General features: G+C 38.2%; 1 protein-coding gene across 11 annotated transcripts in view; it reads left to right on the top strand.

The window, feature by feature from the left end:
- Nucleotides 1-21,097, top strand: part of Neo1 (neogenin 1) — a 205,334-nt gene that overhangs the window by 132,136 nt on the left and 52,101 nt on the right. For 7 of the 11 annotated variants that reach the window (XM_004855517.4, XM_004855511.4, XM_087198987.1 and 4 more), the window contains exons 8-9: nucleotides 8,303-8,522; nucleotides 17,751-17,905. In XM_004855517.4, coding sequence (XP_004855574.1) covers nucleotides 8,303-8,522; nucleotides 17,751-17,905 — 375 coding nt within the window. The remainder of the gene's footprint in view (nucleotides 1-8,302; nucleotides 8,523-17,750; nucleotides 17,906-21,097) is intronic. The other 4 variants (XM_004855518.4, XM_004855514.4, XM_004855516.4 and 1 more) reach the window with 1 other exon arrangement.

The following is a 21,097-nucleotide window of genomic DNA, read 5'->3' on the forward strand; positions in this document are numbered from 1 at the left end:
AGTGTTCTCAGTGTGGGCCTGACAGATGTTTTGAAGTGAAGGGTTTTTTTGGGAGAAATACTACAAAGTGATGTGCCCTTTTCAATACACTCCTATCATGGGTACACAATATCAGTATTATCTTATTTGGTAATGTTAACCTTAATCATGTGACTAAGTTGGTATCTGCTAGCATTAATTCTTCTGTGGTTGCCTCTGAACCCAGAGGCTCTTTGGTATCCTGAATATAAATCTCCTGTCCCCAGGAATAAGGATTTGGAGGATTAATAGCCCTTTTTACAGGCTTTCAAGTAATTCCTCTGTCCCTCATGTCCTTCCTTCTTCCTGAAATGCTGCCACGTCCTCAAGGTCAGCTGTTCCTCTAGAGGTATTCATATTGACTCTTTTCCATGTAATACTTTACTTTTCTTCTGCCTGATTTACTTCTTCATATATTTTAGTTTACGCAAAGTAGCTTACTGTTTCACCAAATGGAATTTATGTTGTCCCGTTTGTTGTTAGTATTTATAAAGTGGTGGACCCAGAAATACACTTTGCCTTATGTCCTAAAACTGAAGCCAAAATACCCTTTCAGAAAACTAGCTGGTATCGTGTTTCAAGCTTTCAAATATACAAACCTTTGGCTTAGCATTTCCACTTCTACGAATTCAGCCCACAGAAATATTTACATGTATAGGAAAGATACATGTATAGGAAAGTTTGCAGAAACATTGCCAGTAGTAGCCAAAAAATTTAATGGCAACAGCCCACATGTGAGGAACAATAAGGGAACAATTAAGTTGTGCTGTAACTATACTATGGAACACTTTATAGTAATTAAGAACAGGGAGATTTGTTTTTATGTTCTGACATGAGAAGCTCTTAGACATATTACATCATATAGCAGTTTGCAAAGCAACGTGCTGCTTATCCTATTTCCGTATTTATGTGCTTATTGAAGTGTATCTATGTTGGTCATCTTTGTATTGCTGTATCAAAATACTTGAGATAAAGAGCTTAAAAGGAGGAAAGGTTTATGTGGACTGTTTCAGAGGTTTCAGTCTTTAGTTGCTTAGACTGCTCATCACTTTGTTGCTTATCACTTTAGGCCTGTGGCAAGGCAGTAAGTACATCCTGACAGGAGCACATGGTGGAGCAAGGCTGCTCACCTTAGAGATATCTGTCTATCTATTGATCGATGGAGAAACCAGAGTTCCAGTATCCTCTTCCAGGGCGTGCCCCAGTGACCTCACTTCCTGAGAATTCTGCTGTCACCTAGCAGGGCCATCAGCTAGGAACCAAGCCTTTAGCATATGGGTCTTTGCGGGCATTCAAGATCCAAACTATAACAGTGCCGTCAAAAAGAAAGTTATTTTACCAGTCTGTGTTTGGCGAGTGATGAAAAGGGAAACCTTAATTTCTTTACTTTGTGCACTTCTGTATTGGATGCTATACTTTTATAACAAGCTTACTGTATTTTTATTTTAAATAATGTGGAACAGTTGAGCGACTGCAGGTGATTTTTAGCAGAGGCTCTCTCTAGTGGACTCTGCTGTATGATATCTCAGGTAGTATCTAACAAAGGCTCCCCAGACTGGGTTACTATTTGAAGAAGAGGTAATCATGATCAAACAAAAATGAGAAATACTAGGTTAACAAATGGAAAATGGTTTTCTATAGAATTGTTAGTGATAAGTAACATAAAAACATGCATGGCAAAGCTCCAGTCTCCTGTATTTGATTATTGTTGTCTTTGTGATGCTGTACCTGTTAACATTTCTCAAAAGTAATGCTCTATGGAACTGTACATCTGTTCACTCTGCAGTTGTGTTTAGATGTGTTACATCATATAAATCTGACACAGTGCACTTTAAATGCCACCATGAACATTCTGGGACTGATAATTTGTTTCCTTTACATAAGGAAATGAAGGGCTAGGGAGAGAGAGCTTCCAAGAGACTCTTGACTTTGGAAGAAGTTCAGAAATTTTGAAAGAAATTTGGGTTTCAAAAATAATTAAATGTGCCTAATCACATTTTACTTCACTGGTGTGAGTGAGTATCATATTAGGATAATTGGATTAACTTAATCAAGTACAACAGACTCAACCGAGAATTTAAGGATTCCCATTTTCAGAAACAGTTAAGGTATATGTATGTTGGTTAAACTTACAAGTCACTACAAATAAAACTTTTATCAGTCACAGATCTAGAGAATTAAAACAGAAGCCATCAGCCACAGGGAAACTAGAGTTTAGTTCTCAGAAAAACTAAGAGTAGCTCTGATGACTTCCTCAAGTAACATAAGCAAGATAAGGAGAACCCTAATGCTTCTTAAGTACCTCACACAGCTCACTTCAGCTTGGGCTTTTAGGAGCCTAGTGAAGTCATTAGGTTTCAGAGACTGGCTGTGCGGCTGCTGCCAACCATTTCAGCAACGCATCCCAGCTGTTTTTGATGTTCATGTTTTGGAAATCTGATAAATTTTCTTAAACAGATTTCTCAGTTGCCTTTGACTTGAGCCAGACTTACATAGTGTTTATTGCTCTTCAAACAGGAGTGGTGTGAATAATGAAGCTGAAAGTCTGTTCTTGTTCAATAGCTGGGCAGATTGAGAGCACAGCATGTCCAGGAAGTGAGTCTGGAAAGCAAGTTTGGGACCAGTCTGTAAAGGACTCTGAACTCTGTGCTGAGGTGTTGAAACTTATCCTGTGGGTCATTTTGGAGCAGGGGAGTGATTTGATCAGAACTTTCTCTTTCAGCAGTAAACTCTGGTGGCAGAAGGGAAAGAAACTACAAAGTCTCATTTTGAAAGACTTTTATTGCATTTAGCCTAGAGATCTGTACGTTTCTTTTATTCTTTGGGCACATAGATAGTGAAATAAATTTTCGAATAGTTTATGGACATTTTAATTTTGTGAAGACTTTAGGTAGGTTAGTTTGTGGTTTTGTTTTTGGTTTTTTTTTGGTACCAGGGATCGAACTCGGGACCTTGAGCTTGTGAGGAGGTAGGTTAGTTTTAAGCACCGGTGTTTTGAGCAACAGAAATGTCCTGTGATGCCATGTGAGTATTTATATTAGGAAAAAAATATTTTTAATAGTTTCAACTAGCCAGTCTTTCATTTCTTTCTTTCTTTTTTTTTTTTGGTACCGGGGATCGAACTCGGGTCCTTGCACTTGCACAGCAGGCGGCGAAACCACTGAGCTAAATCCCTGGCCCCTTGAATATAATTTATATAGCACAAAATTTACTTAAAATGTTGCCACACCCCCAGAAGTTGTCTTGCCCATTTCTAGTAAGTACTTACCCCACCCACAGTCATAGGTAATCAGTGATTTGCTTTCTGTCTCTATCAAAGTGCCTTTTGTAGTCATTTTGTATAAATGGAATCATATAATGTATAGTTTTTTCTAATGGCTTATTTCATTTAACATAATACTGTACTTTTGAGATTGTTTACTTAGTAGCGTATATCAGCATTCCATTCTTTTTTATTGCCAAATCGTATTCCATTGCATAGATAAACCTCATTTTGTTTATCTATTATTGAATTGATGGTCATTTGGATTGTTACCAGTATAAACTAATATTACAATGAATATTGTTACAATGAATGTCTATCTTTGTGTAGACAGTTGTTTGTTTTTTTGTTTGTTTTGGTCCTGGGGATCAAACTCTGGCCCTTGCGCTTTCGAGGCAGCTGGCAGAACTACTGAGCTAAATCCCTGGCCCCTAGACAGTTGTTTTTCTCTTGGGTAAATTCCTAAGAGTAAAATTCTGAGTCATCGAATATATTTTAATACTTGCTTCGAAATACGATGTTTGAGGCCCTTCTGAGACATTTTGTATTGACTGCTGTTTTACCCCTGACTTTGAGTCACACTTCGTTTCATTGCATCTTTTCATTTTCTGTTGAATATCAGGTATTTTGAATAACATTTTGAAGCAATTATGGATTCTGACTTTTCCCCCAACTCCCCTAGCAGTTCTTGTTTTGTTGTTAGGTTACTTACGTGGACTAAATCTGCCTTCCCCAGAGTGTGCAACCACTGATGTTTGCTGAGTTTTTGGACTTTATTATCTTATTTTTGTTTTCTAGGGATCTATATCTATATATTTTGTTTTATGGGGGTGACCCCTGTGTCTGTAGATTAACATTTAGTCAAGGATTGGTCATAAGTTGTGCTCAGATACCTCAATAAGCCTGCCACTCTGAATTGGTGGATGTTTGTGTGGTTTGGGGAGTATTTTTCAAACTTTGAGGGGTTTTTTTAGTCTGCCCCACTTTCTGCTTTCTACCAGGTGCTCTCATGTCTTCTAGACCTGTGCGTGGGTTCCATCTGCCAGGGATATGTGGGAGACTTGGGCCTGCTCCAGTGTCTGGAGCACGTAACATATGGTTCTAGTCAACCTGGAATATGTAGAGAGGTTACCAAGCCTTTGGTCACTTTCTCACCTCATGGAACACCTTTCTCCACAGCTAGTCTATCATCCATTGTTTACCCCTACAAAGATCACATCCTGAAACTGGGGGAGCATAGGCCCTGTTTTTACCGAAGTGTGATAGTTTCATGAATAAATACTTCTCCACCTGCTATATGCTTTTTTTTTTTTGGTACAGGGGATTGAACTCGGGTCCTAGCACTTGCGCAGCAGGCGACGAAACCACTGAGCTAAATGCCCGGCCCCACCTGCTATATTATATGCTTTTGATCAGTTTCTAATCTTTAACAATTTTATTCAGCTTTGTGGTTCTTTTGGGGATGAGAATCTGTTAAACCTCCTTAAACCATCATGTCAGAAATCTAAAGTCCCTGTACACAGCATCTTGCCATGGATTCTGATGCATCTTAACTGCCTGTGTGATTCTCTGTGATCATATTTCTCTTTACCTGCTCAGCAAGGACATGGAACAGCAGCAGTAGAACACACATGGGGAAATAACACTGAGACTATATAATAGATATGGATTTTTTCCATAGTTAAGTTCATTAAGCCATTGACAACCTGGCATTTTTGCTCTCATTCCCTGTTTAACAGATAAAATATACTTGCTTTGTAAATGGTATATTATTATATAAATATTTATACTGTGTATGATTTAACAGCTACAATGATTAAAATAATTGCCTTTTTAACAAGATTCTAGAAACATTGGTCTCTGTTGACTAATATTTCCCAGAATTTTCTTCCATTTATTAATTTGGTAAATATTCATTTATTGATCATTTAAAGTAGACAGGTACAGTGAGTGATGCAACAAGAACAGATCTTATCTTTCAGGAGTGTATGGGCTGTTGTGATTCAGTGTAAACATGGGCAATGTAAATAGGAAATGCTGGAAGCCATGAATAAATTACATATCTGTGCTGTAGAAATTTAGTAGGGCAATGGAATTTTCCTGAGTGGTTCAGTTGCCACCTCTTACTCCCTTCACCTAGTCCCCCCTGCTTACATTCACTCCCTACCTGCTTTCATACTTAAGTCTTTTGCCTATTACCCATTTAAAGCTGTTAGGGTAATAAGTAACATGGACATAGTGCATTCATGTGCACTTCCTTACTTGTTATTTCTCAGGTTCGTATCAGTCTGGAACCCAGAGAGAGGGAGCATTACTGCTCCCAGTTTACAGATAAAGAAACTGATCAGGCAGAGTGACCAACTTGCTTACCCTTACGTTGTTAGGCAGTGGCAGAGTCAAGTTTTGAACATAGGATTTTGTAGTCAAAATCTTGGTCTCTTGGGCCAGGGATTTAGCTCAGTGGAGCTGTGCCTGCCTGGCAAGTGCAATGTCCTGAATTTGATCCTCAGTACTGAGGGAAAAAAAAAATCTTGATCTCTTTTTAATATGCTCTGCTGCCTCTCAGTAACAGTCTTCCCTCCTCCCCAGGAGTAGCTAGCTGGGGAAATAAGGTTTGGTAAGTCAGGTCAGAGTGTGGAGGCAGTAGAGCAACTGTGTTCAGACTACTCTTGGAACCATTGCCCAATCAAGGTTTTTAATGACTTAATTTTACATAATTAGATCTATATCTCTGGTTGCTTTTATACTTTTCTTATGTTGAATTATTACTTTAGACAAAGCATGTGCAAAACCAAATTCATCGTCTTCTTTTCAGTTTGTTCTCTTTAATATTCCTTTTCTCCATTAGCGACACCTCCCACTGCCCAGTCAGCTGACCCAGAACCCTAGAAGACTGTCTCCTTCCTAACCTTGACCCCAGCATCTAATCCTGTCATTTCCACCCAACCTCACGGGGCTGTTGTGTAAATAAATTGACATAATATATGAGAAAGAACTCTGAAAGCTGTGAATGAGAAATATTTATCTCTTTAGAAGCATATGGGACAAGAACAAGTTCTCAAAGGCCGTTCAGACTTGACTTTCTTACACTGACACTTGTTTCAGTGAGTATGTACTCAATGTCTAGAGGAAAACTTGATTACATTTTATAGCTGTCTATACTCAAAACATTTCCATTGAGGTAGTGAAAAAGAATGGAATAAGAGAATTAAGTGATTTGCCCAAGGTAACACATTGACCAGTGGTACATCCAGACTGGAAGTCAAGTTCCCAGCCTCCTACTGGTTAAATCCAGAGGCCTCTTAGACCAAAACTAAAGTTGATTTTACTGCTCTACCACTGTTACCTAGGATAACTGACTTAGCCCTTTTAAATGTCAGTTTTTTCATATCAGATAAAAATTAAATGATAGTACTATTTCTTAAGGTTGTAGTGAGGCTGAGATGACCCACAGAAGGATTAAGAGTACTATGTAGAAAGTGTTGGATTACTCTTTCTCCAGTTCCACCTATCTAGAAACCTCAGGTTGGCTCTTCTCTGCCATTTCTCTTAGAGAATCGATTTCACTTGGCAAGTTGTTTGTTTTTCTCTCAGTGCCAGGGATCGAACTCAGGACCTTGTGCTTCCGAGACAGGTGTGGTGCCACTGAGCTAAATCCCCAGCCCACTTGGCAAGTTTTTTTTGTAATGTTTCACTTTATAGTCTTACAGTCCACTAGCTTTGAGGTTGTAGTTCTGCCACTTCATTCAAAACTAGGACTGCAATTTTTGTATTTTCTTCTCTGCCTCTCTTCTGAATTTCCCATTAAGTTTATGATACAATGGCACAATTCCTTTTAGGGGTGGGTAGGAGAATACTGGGGATCAAACCCAAAGCCACACATATTCTAGGCAATCACTGTACCACTGAGCTACACCCTTGGCCCTTTGACACAATTCTAATTAATGAGCTCATTTAATTAAAAATTGTGAGGGGGCTGGGGGTTTAGTTCAGTGGTTTTGCTGCCTGTTATGCGGGCGCAAGGACCCGAGTTCGATCCCCGGTACCAAAAAAAAAAATTGTGAGATTCAACTGGGACTTTATGACTCCAAAGTGAAGTTGATTTTAGATTCAGTATTAGTAGTAAACTTCTTAAACCAAAACTGCCCTGCAGTAGAACGAGTAGCCCTCGGAGGTATCCAACTCACCCTTGGCTGCAGGTATACATACAGAGGCTTTTGACTAATGCCACTGCTTCATCTCTGTATCCAGTCCCTGAGGGCTAGAAGCCATTGTAAAGTACATCGCAGTAAGGATTGTAACAAGTATTTAGTCTACCTATTATATTTTTGTGTCTGGAATTTTTGATTCAGGATTTTATACTGTCATAGTTAAATGAATTGACAGGATGAACAATGAAGTATAATTTAGCAAAGTGAGGAAGGTTGTCACTTCCCTGGATCCACACAGAGAGCTGAGTTTGGTACTAGACTTCAGATTAAAGCTGAAGATGCAGCTTTCAGACCTCTTGCAGGGCTCTTGCACAGCCCTACATTGAGGTCACGATAACCTGGGACCTCTTTTGAGGGTAACTAGGCTCGTCCATACTACAAAACATTCTGTATTTCAATAAAGTAGAAAATATTAATGTCAGTCATATTATGAAGCTTTATATGCAAAGTTTGGTAAATGCTGCATGCTACTTTTAGGATTAAGAAAATTACTTGGGCACTGCCGTGTCCTTTGAGATGTGTTATTCTCAGCTGTCACCCTCCGTGTCCCTTAACCCACAACCATTACAGTGACCAGAAAGTCTGCTTGCTCTGCAATAATGTGTTTTGAATAGTGCCCACTAGTTTTCAGTAGTTACCCCTGACCTGCATGTTAGCCTTCAGTTTAATGGCCTTTTTTATGTTCATTCATTTTATTTTATTTCCCATCGTGGTTTTGTTTATTTCTTTTTTGTTTTTTGTTTTTTCTGTTCTCTTTTTAAAAACCGTCGTGGTTTGCCCTTCATATTCCCCAATGTTTGCACATGACAAGATGTTGCCATCCCAACATTACCTCCCACTTCACTGACCAGTGCCACTACTGACCATCTAGCACCAGCCACAGCGGGACCACTGCCTTCAGCGCCTCGAGATGTTGTGGCCTCCCTTGTTTCTACCCGCTTCATCAAACTGACGTGGCGGACACCTGCATCTGATCCTCATGGGGACAACCTCACCTACTCTGTGTTCTACACCAAGGAAGGCATTGCTAGGTAAGTGCTGGTGGCCTACAATTAAGTCCACCCTACCCAGTCATAGTCTTCTTAGCTCTTTATCACATGGCATCTCTATCAATTTTCAGTCCAGAAAGTATGATTATGGTCATACATCTTTTCCAATTTTGGGTGATGAAATAAATCACACAGACCAAAATCCTGGTATTCTTTCCTGTCTTTCTGTGATAACTTGGGGGAGATGGTAAATAGACCTACTTAGGCTGCAACTATTCAAATATAACCAGTTACCCTTTTTGCATAAGATTCTGTCAGCACAGATCCTGTAGATTAAGGGAGACTTAATTTATTAAAGTAATCTTAAGTGAATATAGCCCTGCACCCTTACATGGCGTGGGCTGCTGAGCTCCAGATGTCTCCTTGATGATGCAAGAGTAGTTATAGTGACTAATTTTCCAAAAACAGTATTTTCATTAAATTTCTGTCCATCTCCGTCCTTCTTCAGAGCTCACATGATTTCTCCATTGTTTATAGAATACCCACAATCTCCAGACCACTTTAGTCCACAGCTTAGGCTTAATCTGTCCACTGTCACTGGCCCCCAGTTGAGCTCACTTTCTAATGAAACCAATCTAATTCTTATCACTACAGCATATTTTCCCAGTCCCCTCAGTTGCTTCCCTCTCCCTCACTTCACACCAAAATAAGAAAGAAAATCCTAACACATCAAAAGAAACTTATATTTCTACTAAGGTGCTTACAGTTGATATGCATGCATTGTATTTGATCCCAGACTAGCAAGCTCAGTAAAAGTAGAACCTCTTAATAAGAAGTTTAAATGACATTGAGACATAGGAGTGATGTAATTTGAACCTGATAGATGGAGCTACATATTAGTAATGCTTACCTGGATACTACTGTATTGGTCCCTTCCCCATTGCTGGAACAAAATACCCTACACTCACAAAGGAGGAGAGATTTATTTGGCTCACATTTTCCAGTGGGTTCCATCCAAGGTGGGCTGGCTCTAAGACAGAAACAGCCTGATGGAAGGGCCTGGCTGAGGACAGCTGCTCATCTCCTGGCAGCCAAGAAGCAGAGAGCCAGAGGAGCCAGGACAAAGAATACCCTCTCCAGGTCATGCCCCCAGTGACCTGCCCCTTCTGACCAGGCTCCACCTCCTAGCAGCACAGTCAGTTTTGAACTTATCAATGGGCTAATCCACTGAAGAGTATAGTGCCTCTTGATCCAGTCACCTTGCAAAAGCCCCATCTCTGAACATGAGATTTTCAGGGGACATAATAACTACACTGAATGTTTTGGATAAGTAAGTTCTGTATACAGAAAGATAAAACACTACCAGCCCAGAAATTTCATCGTCAGTGTTAAAATTGTCTCCAGAAGACCTTGAAATCTCATTGCAAATGTCGCAGGAGAATGAAGAAAACATTTAGTAGTCCTTCTGTATAACAAGCTCTGTTTCCACAATAGGGCCTTTGCCATTGTTGTTCAATCTATCAGAAATACATTTCCCTCACAAAGAATGCTGTCTGGCTTCTTGGCTGTCATCCTCAGATGATAACTCCTCAGGCCTTCTCTGCATACCTGCCCACACTTAGCCCTCAGTCACCTTTATACTGTGATGTATTGGAATAATGTCATTCCTATGCCAGGTGTTAAATTTTCAAAAAATACTGCAAGCGTGATGATATGAATGGCAACTGGAAATGGTGTCTGGTGTGGATATTTACAGTGACCAATGCCATAAGCCAAAGTCTGTTATTAAATTCTACCAGAACAGTGCTGCTGTTGCATCACCCCATTTTATTGGTTTAGGTTTAGGTTTGGGTTACAGTGGCCCCTCAAGTTACAACCGGCCAGACATACAAACAACTTGGGTTATGACCAGAATGTTAGTTTTAACTTAAGACCAAAGTCTTGAGTTATGACCCAAATGCCAGCCGCTTATGGTTCCAGTTGGTCTCAGATACAGAGTTAACCCTTCAAGAGTTCTGGAAGGAACATTACAACATTCTTTCCTGTGTGGGGTTAATTGAGAAATGCTGAGCCAGTGTCTCCCTAAGGACATTGAGATCTGCCTGTGTACAGGAGAGAGACTTTGAGGGCTGTGTAGAGGAGCCTGAGCCTTCAGTTGACCAACTTGAGTTACAACCAGCCTTTGCAAACGAATTGAATTCATAAGTCAAAGGTCCACTATATTTTGCTTTTGTTTTGTTTTGGATTTTTTCCTGAGCACTTACCATTCTTTAAAATTTTTCTATTGTTAATGTATTTATTGTGTTTATTTTATTCAATAGGGTATCTCCTGTACTTGGAATAGAGCCTGGCGTGTAGTTGCACTAAATAAATGCTTATTAAATTATAAATTAATTTTAGTCTGTTGGAAAAATAGATTATTCATGAAATGTTGAGATAATTATCATTTGCTGGGGAAAATAAGTTATTCTTATTTTACATTATGTGCAACATAGGTAAACAGATAAATACGTAAATATAGGTTAGGGTAAATAGAGGTAAGTAAATAAATATTTTTAAATTTTATATTAGAAAAAATATAGAAACTTTTTTATCATTTGAGAAGTGGGAAAAGCCTTTTAAGAGACAGAAAACCCAGAAGACAAGATAAAGCTTTTTTTTTTTCCTATACCAGGAATTGAACTCAGGACCTTGTGCTAACTAGGTAGGCATGGTGCCACTGAGCTAAATCCCTGGCCCCAGATAAAGTTTATTATATAGCAGTGTAAACGTCTCCTGCTAAAGCATAAACAAGATCAACATATCAAGTGACAAGTTAGAAAAAAATGTGTAGCATTTGTAAGGGATTGTATTGACACCTGGTCTATATTAAGAACATCTATAAATCATAAGTTAAAGATAGGTGTTTCAAAAGGCAAATGATAGAAGCAGGCAATTCAGAGAATTAATGAATAGCCCATGAAACTTTAAAACTTATTTCACCATCACTAGCAATCTTGAAAATGCCAAAATTATCTTTGGTTTTTAACCTCTATGACTGACAAAAATTCTGTACGCAGCACTAAATAAGTGAAAAGCTGGAAAGAAATGCTAAGCTGTTGGTGGCAGCATTAAAAGTCTTTCGGTAAGGTGATTTGGTTGAACTTTTAAATCCGTGTGTGTGTGTGTGTGTGTGTGTGTCTTCAGTGGTACTGGGGATTGAGCCCCGGGCCTTCACACTGAGCTACATCCTCAACCCTTTTTATTTTTATTTGGAGCCAGAGCCTTGCTAAGTTGCCCAGGCTGGACTTGAACTTGCAGTCCTCCTGCCTCAGCCTCCCAGAATGCTAGGATTACAGGCTAACAATTACACTAATAGGCATCTGTCATGTACAAGGACTGAACAAAAAATATGGTATGTGTTTAAATTTTAAAAATGTATTCGAATGGAAGACACATTTCCATTAATCCCTCTCAAGACACTCCCCCTGGCTTTGAACACACTTATCTCTTTGTTCTTGCCAGCTTCTGAAGCAATTCTGGAAGTCCTCTTTCCTAACTGCCTTTATGAGTTGTGATAAAAAATATGACTGCTGCTGCCAAGTGTCATCCAAAAGAAAAGCAGGCTCTTAAAAACATTGTAGTGTGTCCTCATTCATGGGAACTGGCACTGTGTGACTTCTGGCTCTTCCCCAAAGTCAGAATGCCACAGAAAGTAAACATTTTCAGTCAATCAATTCAGAGTATTGAGGCAACAACTACAACACAGATAAAGACACAGAAAAGAGGACTTCTAGAACTAAGAGAGTGACAAGAGCAATAGGATAAGTGTGTTTGAAGTGAGGGGAGGAATATTTTGAGGGGGATTAACATGTTCTTGCCAGCTTGAACTGCCAGTAGTCCATGCATGACTGTCCAGTTAGGCAGTTTATACCACTGGTGGTACCAGAGAATCTAATCACCTTTATAGCTTTTTTTTTTTTTAACCAATAAAAAGTCTATAATAGACCAAATCTAGTTAGTTACTTGAATCTGAATAATTACTGCCCAGATATAAATATTAATACTATTCGTACCAATTAAACAATTATATATTTATTTCACTAAATTAAAAGAAATTTATTTATATTTGTGAATTTCTTTAATAGTTTATCAGTAAGTAATTCTCTAAATTATAACATGGAAGTCTTAGGAGTACCCTATTGCTGGTGTATGTAATAATCATTTTCAACTGCTGTACCACAGATTAGCCGTATTACAATTTTTTGTGCCATTTTAATGTTTTTCTTAAGGAACTGTAATATCATAACATCTGGTCTGCTAAATCAACTCCTTTCTTTACATTATTATAACCAAAGACCTCTGAGAAGTGCTACAAGCCCCCCAGGGGGACAGTCATTCATGTACCACCAGTGGTTAATCCTGCTCAGTGGGACAGTCAGTTCAAATCAGAGCCACCCAGCAGTGAGACCTGTGAATTATGGCCCTGTAGTGAATATGGTAATGGCAGTGTCTTTTACTGTAATAATTTTTTTAATTTAAATATTCATTATATTTTTAATTATACTTCATAGATGAGATATATGTAAGACAGTCACACCAAATTTTATTATAGCATTGTTTTAAGATTTAAAAATTAAACAGTATAAGTATCCATTAATAGAGGAGTGGGCCTATATGTATATTCATATGAAGTATGATGCAGAGCTTTTAAATGACTTACCTACATATTTTGATGTGTATGTAAATGCCTAGAACAGTGGTTTTCTCTTTTTGTGAGGGGCTGGGGCTTTTGATTTTTTGAGACAGGGTTTCACTATTGTAGTTCAGGCTGGCCTCAAACTGGCAGCAATCCTCCTGCCTCAGCCTCCTGAGTGCTGGGATTACAGGCTTGCACCACTATGCCTGGCTCTAGAACAGTGGTTTTCAACCAGGGACAGATTTGCTCTCCGTGTCTCAGGGACTATTTGGCAGCATCTGGTGACATGTTTATTGTCACAGCTGGAGTAAGAGCAGTGCTTACTGGCATTTAATAAGTACTTACAGGCCAGGGGATGCTGGTAAACATCCTGTGATGTACCGGAGAGTCCCCTTCAGAAAACACATGTTGCCCTACATCTCAGTAGTATAAAGTTGAGAAACTCTGGTGTGGAGAGATGTGATGAGATACACATCAGTGCATACTTGCCATAATCAGATCTCAGTGTAGGATAGGTTTTGAGGAAGTAGAACTGGAATTTATTTTTTCACTATATATGTAACTTTTGTATTCATGTGTTTTTAATGAAAACTTATCCCCTACATTTAAATTTTGCATAATGGATCACGGGTTGCAGTAAGCAGAGATGACTAGTAAATGAATTTGGAGTTGAGAGAAATACAGAAGGAAAGTTGGTAGGGACAAGCAAGCAAGGTAAGTTGTTAAAAAAAAGTGCAAGGTGAAGAGGGTCTGGTTCCATCTGGGTGTTCGGTGTGAGGATAAGGAGGCCAGAAAAGCTAGCTTGCCTGACCCAGAGATTGATTGATAGGAATTTGTAAGAGATAAAGGAAAGTGGAAGTTTGGAGCTTCCGGTTTCCAGATGTTGGAATACCAATAAGAATCCTGACATAATCAGATAGCATTTTAGACTCTACAGCAGGTGTACACTGTGATTAAATGAAGCAGTTTGTCTTAACAGTACTTTGGGAACACTACACAAGATAGAGGGGAGGAAATAGGGCTAGGGAAATAAATTCGACGGTAATTGTTAATCTAAACGTGTTGCCTGGGTGATAGCCTTGGTGAAGATGAGAGCAGAGATGTGGAGTGGATAGGTGAATTTGGGAAATACTTGAAAGGAAGAATCAGACTGTACTATTTTTTATTACTTCATTACATTAAGTTTATGCTTTCTGAACAGATGCAGTGAAGGAGTAGTAATGAGCCGAATTTATTTAACCTTTCTAAGCTTAAATATTCTCATTTAAAAAGCAAGGATAATAAATTACTTCACAGACTTCTTATAAGAATTCAGGGTAAGGTTGTATTACACTACCTTCATTTACAAATTCCCCCACTTCCATGTTTGAAAATTGAACCACCAGGTGGCACTGTGTGCCTTGGTCATGAGCTGTATTTTTGTTGGGTACTTGAGTTTCCAGAAATTTGAGTCCTTCTGCGTTTTCAGTTTTGAAATTTTTACCTTTTTTTTTTTTAAAGCCTTTAATTTAAAGAGTAGTACTTTTCTGATATTGGCCATTACATAGAGAATAGAGAGTAAGCTATTCCTGATAGCATTTTAGAAATGGATATAGCCTTAGAGATCTGTTAGTTTACCTCAGGGGCTGGCAAACTATGGACCCTAGGCCAAATCTGCTGCTATTTGTATGGCCCAGGAAGTAAAAATAGTTTTTACTTTTTTTTTTTTGATACCAGGGATCGAACTTGGGTTCTTGCGCTTGTACAGCAGGCGGTGAAACCACTGAGCTAAATCCTCGGCCCAGTTTTTACATTTTCTTAATGGTTAATGGTTACATTTTAAAAGGTTATATAAGTATGTAATGGCTTCCATTTTGCCTCTTGCCCTATAAATATCCTGCCCTTTAAAAAGGTTTGCCCAACCATCTCATTTTATGCAATACGTAAGGAAAGTGGGACCAGAAAGAGCCAGTACTTGCACACAGTCTTCTGCCAAGCTAGTAGCATTGCCACAACTAGAATTGGATCTGCTAGTTTGGCCCAGCCTGCCTTAATACAATGTATATCTTTTTCTTTGTTTCTCCTTTTACTCAAACCCATCACATTCTAACCCAAGTCCCATTGTAACTCCATGCATTTATGATAATTGCCCTTTCTAACACTCCTTGGATCTTGTCCTAAAGGCAAAGTTTTTTCTGGGCAGAAATTTGGTCCTGGGACATCAGACAAATCTAGTGGAAGAACCAGCTCAGATTCTGTGTCTTCCATCTTTTTTTTTTTTCTTTTTTTTTTTGGTACCAGGGATCGAACTCGGGACCTTGCGCTTGGGAGGCAGGCGCCAGAACCACTGAGCTAAATCCCCGGCCCTGTGTCTTCCATCTTAACAAAACATATCTGTAACTATTTTCCTTTTTTATCGTAATGCTTCTGTGGAAATTTGTTTTTGATTTTAGTAACTTTTATTCTTCCCATTTTACACAGGAACAAACAAGATATATATGATATCATTTCTATAAGATTTACACATCAGAAAGCACATTTTCATTCACTCATTCTGTATCTGTGAGACTGCCTCGCTGTATGAGCATTCAGCCTATTGCTTCAGTAGTGTGTGAACATGAGTGAGACAGGCTTTCCCTTAAGAGTAAAATAACCAGTGCTACAACAAGTCATCTTTCTAAAAGAGAATCTGTTTAAAAAATTTATATAAATGGTGAGCAAAAGAGACTGAAGCTGTCTCATGGAGCTTTTAGTTTAATGTGGAACATAATACTTCCTTTTAAATACCACTCATTTGTGATCAAACCAAGTATGGGAAACTTCAGTGTAAAAGAAATCAGTTACTGTTCTCCTTCTAAGTCCTGTAATTTAGACGTCAGAAACAAAATACTAATTATAAACACCTTGTAACATCGACTACCAAATTCATTTCTGATGTTTGTGAGATTTGTCAAACAGTTAAGTTCAGTTTGAAAATCATTCAGAAGAAATACTAAATTTTAAACAGTTTTGTTACCACAATATTTTGTTCTAGTGGGCTTAAATAATAGTGAAACCACCTCTGTAAATACTTTTTTGTGGCACAAGCGCTGAGCTACATCCCTAACTATATGTATGTTTAATGAAAATAAGGTAGCTTAAAGAACTATTGAGTACCACTAAATCTCAAATGCCAGTATTAACATACAGTCATACAGATTGGTAACTGTTCACATAGACCTAAACAAATTTTAGTCAGCAATTTTAGGACAAGTTAGCAGTATTTTGAAGTAAGAATTTCAACTTAACAGATGAGGTAATTCACAATAATTTCTTCCAGGGTAGTTTTGGGCTTTTTAATTTCTTCTTCAAGACAGATATAGCTCTTTTCTTCCTTGAATGACAGTTCTTAAAGGCCAACTGTCTAAAATTCCTTCACAACATTTGTTGAAAACCCATGACATAATCTAGATTTCATTTTAGTATAGTAGCCTGTGCATAATTCTGGACCTAGCTTTGACATGCAGAGCCCAAGACAGAGCCTGGAAGCAACCTTTCTATGAACTTACATCAGTGATGGCGAACCTCTTAGAGACCAAGTGCCCAAACCGCAGCCCAAAACCCATTTATTGATCACACAGTGCTGACACTCCCAATTAAACCTTAATATTAAAGTTTTAGTTTAGAAAAAACAATTCATACATTAACATCTTTTGTCTTAAAAACAACGTGTGCCATATCTTCACCACTACTCATTTAGATAAGTACTTTTACATTTGCATCTCATAACATTAACTACCAAACTCATTTATGGTGTTTGTGAGATTTTTCAAACATTTCAGATCTGTTTGAAAACCTTCCTTCAGAAGGAATATATATGAAATTATAAAAATCAGTGTCACAAATCACCTTCTTTTATAAATTTGGTTATATGTATACTTTTAATGTTTTTATTCCCAGTTTAAAAAGTGACAACCTCTAGCTTTTTAAAATTAAAAGTCTCATTCAAATATGCATTCCTTGACATTTTTTGTGAAAATTAGATGATACCAACAACCACCTCCTGTCCATTTCCCTAGGAGTCATTCCTTAGAAATCAATGATTTCAAGCCAGGTGTGATAGCACATACCTGTAAGCCCAGCCCTTCAGGAGGCTGAGGCAGGAGGAATAAAACTTCAAGCACAGCCTGGGCAATTTACTGACTTAAGCGAGACTTTATCTTAAAACCAAAAAAGGCTAGGAGTGTAGGTCAGTATGAAGGCCCTGGGTTCGATCCCCAGTACCACCCCCGCATACACACACACAAAAGACCTTAATGATTTCTAAAGCCTACAGAGTTAACAGCCAGACACTCCATTTGAAATGGCCTTAAGGACCTGTGCCTCTAAAAGGAAACTGATTATGATAAGTGATATCAGTAACATCTAAGCAAGAACATTAGTGAGTTGTTATGTATGACTTCATCTTTTGCCAGTCTCCATATTCTACTTTGCGTTGTTACACCCCCAAAACATTATTTATTAAGAATAAATTTCACTTAAATTATTAAATTTTGATGTGGACATTGAAACTATACTTTCTGGAAGTATTCCTAAATGATAGTTTTTCCTTCCAAACCTTTTTCTGTCTAAAGGGAGCGTGTTGAGAATACTAGTCGCCCAGGAGAGATGCAGGTAACCATTCAAAACCTAATGCCAGCGACCGTGTACATCTTCAGAGTTGTGGCTCAAAATAAGCATGGCTCCGGAGAGAGTTCAGCTCCATTACGAGTAGAAACACAGCCTGAAGGTAAGTCTTCACCTGTCTGCCAGCCCCTCCCAGATGAAGGCCTTGTATTTAGCCTTACAGGCCACCAGAAGCAGAAGATAAAAAAGTACTCATCTTCAAGGTCCTTATAAATAGGAAAGACAAAGTGAATTTCCATCACATAATTGCAAATAGTGTAAGGCAGTATAATTCTTCTGATACTTTTCTGTGTATTCATGTTATATTGATTCTTTAAGACTTAGCTCAGATGCCTTTTTGAATCATTTTGATCCTGTCTACTCTGATACCTGTACAATTCTGATATGTTATTACCTCCTTCAATTGTGATTATGAATATCTTTTTTATGGATATTTGCCAGTGTTTTCTAGTGCCTTGCACATGGAATGGATATATATAATTCTCATCAACTGGATTGCCCTGTCTTCATCCATACCTCACCTGTTAGAAAGTCTTAGATCCTTTATTTTGCGCACGTGGCCTTTTGTGCTAAATAGTGTTACTTCTAATTACATCTATTAGATTTTTTATGACTGAGGCAGGTTGGTTTATATTGTAAATGTCCTTTGTAGATTAAGTTTTGTTTGTATACTATAGACCCAAAATGATAAGAAACAATCAAGTTATAAGTAATGCTTTTCCCACTTGAAGCTTTCTTCTACATTTGTGTCTTCTTTTAACACCAACTATTGTTTTTCCTCAAAGAATTCTCCATTCTACTTTTACTACTAACTGTGCTAGCTTTTCCGTGTTCATGACCTTAAGTAATAATGTGCCCTTCAGATAGGGCACATGTGAGGTTCGTTTGTGATAACTACTGACCCAGGAATTAAACAGTATTAGTGAATTTACCAGTGAAACTGTTACGGAAATCTCAGAAAGAAATACACAGAAACACAGAATTTGGATAAAAAAATAAAATTTCTTCTCTTGAGTGGGCGGGAACACCAGAAACGGGTCTGGTCAGTATCCAGTATCGTGCTCCCCTTTGTTCAGCATTTCCCTTTTTATATCCTTTTTAGCCATTATCTCATCCCTAGTGGTCTTTGATGCGTAAATACAATTCCAGTTCCTATTTACAAGTCACAGACACAAGATAAGCACATATACATTGTAAATTCACCCTGATATGGTAACTTTGTTAGGTTAATGAAGTTACTTGTTAGAGTCAGATAATCGCCACCTTAAACAAGGAGTTATGGGAAAAGCAAATCTTAAAAGAACACATTACTTATTTTGCTTCTACAGCTACCTTAATATTCAATCTATTAAGTTATCTAAAACTTTTCTGTATCAAAACTATGGGAATAATTCGAGGATCTTACTTGATGGGTAGAACAGGTAAAGTCAAGAAGCAGTGGACTTTTTAATGCTCTAGCAAATTGCTTATCAAACTTTTCAGCCCTTTCTGTTATGCTCACTAAGCTGCAAGGTTTTAGACATACACGTATGAACATGGCAAGATTTCTCCTCTTAAAGAATGAGAGGTAGAGATAGGAGACCATTGATCATTTCAGGGTTAGAAATTGAAGATGAGGAATCACACCCAGGCAAGAACAGGGGCCTCAGAGAGTCTAGGGGTTGATTAAAGAGAAGAATGTGTTCTTCTTACAGAGAAAGGATGTTGAATTTCACTTATCCGTGTTTAGACAAGCACAGGAATATTCCAATAGAGTTCAAGTTTATTATGTTTTATGTGAAGGCATCATACATGACGGATATTGTGGTTCAGAATAAGGAAAAATTACTATAAAAGATAGGCAAGTCAAGGCAGGATCGTAGGAAAAGATAGGGCCTGAGGTTGACCTTGAAGCATTTGACTTAGCCCAGCCATTCTTGGGAAAAGATGCTATGTGATGGGAATCCCAGAAACGGGACCAAATAGTGCACCTACAAGTAAGTCACGATGATATTGAATACCCCTGGGTGTGGTCCAGTGCAGAGCTCTGTGAGGCTTGACTTCAGTCCACAAGGTGAGAAGAGACAGTAAGTAAACACACAATAGTGTTAGGTGCTGTCATCACAAGGAAAGAGGGCAGCACAATCACTCAATTCAAGAAGTTTGGTTAAGAGATTAAATAAGAATATAGGTGGAAGGGGCAATAAGTTCTGCTAAGGGTGTTGTGTGGTTGGAAAACGACCATAACATGTTTTGTCAAAAGAGAAATGGAGTGGAGAGAAATTTGTATTTCAGCCAGAGATATGCAGCTTGTGTGGGGGATGCGTAAGTGTTGGAGTCAGCCCTTGGAAAATATTTTGCATATTTAGCTTCATAAACCTTCTTTAAATTTCTTCCATTTATTATGGCACCATACGGCTGAAATGGAAGAATTCATTAGTGCCTTTTTTAGTATATTTGCCTGCATTTAGCCAATGAATATATTGAAAGTGATTTCAAGGGAATTTAGGGACTGTTGTGTTTTCCTTCCCTTTAATAAGTTAGAGGAAAAGTTTTCCAGTTTTTGGTAGCAGCAGAAATGTGACAAATCTCACCTGTCAGGCAGCACAAAATATGCTCTTAACATTAAATGAATAACATAATTCATGGCTAAATAAAGCAAACAACTGTTAGAGTAACTATTTTCACGTTTCTCTACTTTGGTAGCCAAACAAATCTTAAGTCATAGTGCCGTTACAAGAAAGACAGTTTGTTTTACATTTTGTTTTTTCCCTTTTCCAGCTCTTAAACCTGATAGATGTCTATTGCAAAGACACCAGTGCCAGAGAAATTGTTTTCAAATATAGGGTGTCTGCCAAAGTGTAGGCATGGGCAGCTACTCAGAATTTGCATACAGATTGAGACTAGAGTCTGTCAGTCAGAAAGAAAGGATGTCTCAGAAAGGTCGGTATGTGAGGTATTGCAGAAGTTAGATAGAAATTCCACCAGTTGGCCATTAAACAGCCTATGAGTTGACCAGCAGTCCATTTGTCCAGTCACGCATTCTGCTGTAAGTGTTGCAGTATTACTGGTCTCCTTGAGCTCATTTTTTAGAATCAGAATGTTCCCTGCTCCTGGCTCTACTGCTGTAATTTTTCCCATCACCTGAGAAAGATTCTTAACATCAAAACCTCATTTGTAAATAAGGGTGGTAGTATCTGTCTTTTGAGTTAGAAATTCATTGAGAAAAAACAAAGAACTGAATACTTGACTAATTGTAATTGTTCAATAAATGTTAGTGATTTTTTTTAATTTTATTTTTTATTTGGTCTTGTTC

This window comes from Heterocephalus glaber, unplaced genomic scaffold, assembly GCF_053883595.1.
Source record: "Heterocephalus glaber isolate CG9 unplaced genomic scaffold, H.glaber_assembly_v1.0 deba00001689, whole genome shotgun sequence".
Lineage (NCBI taxonomy): Eukaryota > Metazoa > Chordata > Mammalia > Rodentia > Bathyergidae > Heterocephalus > Heterocephalus glaber.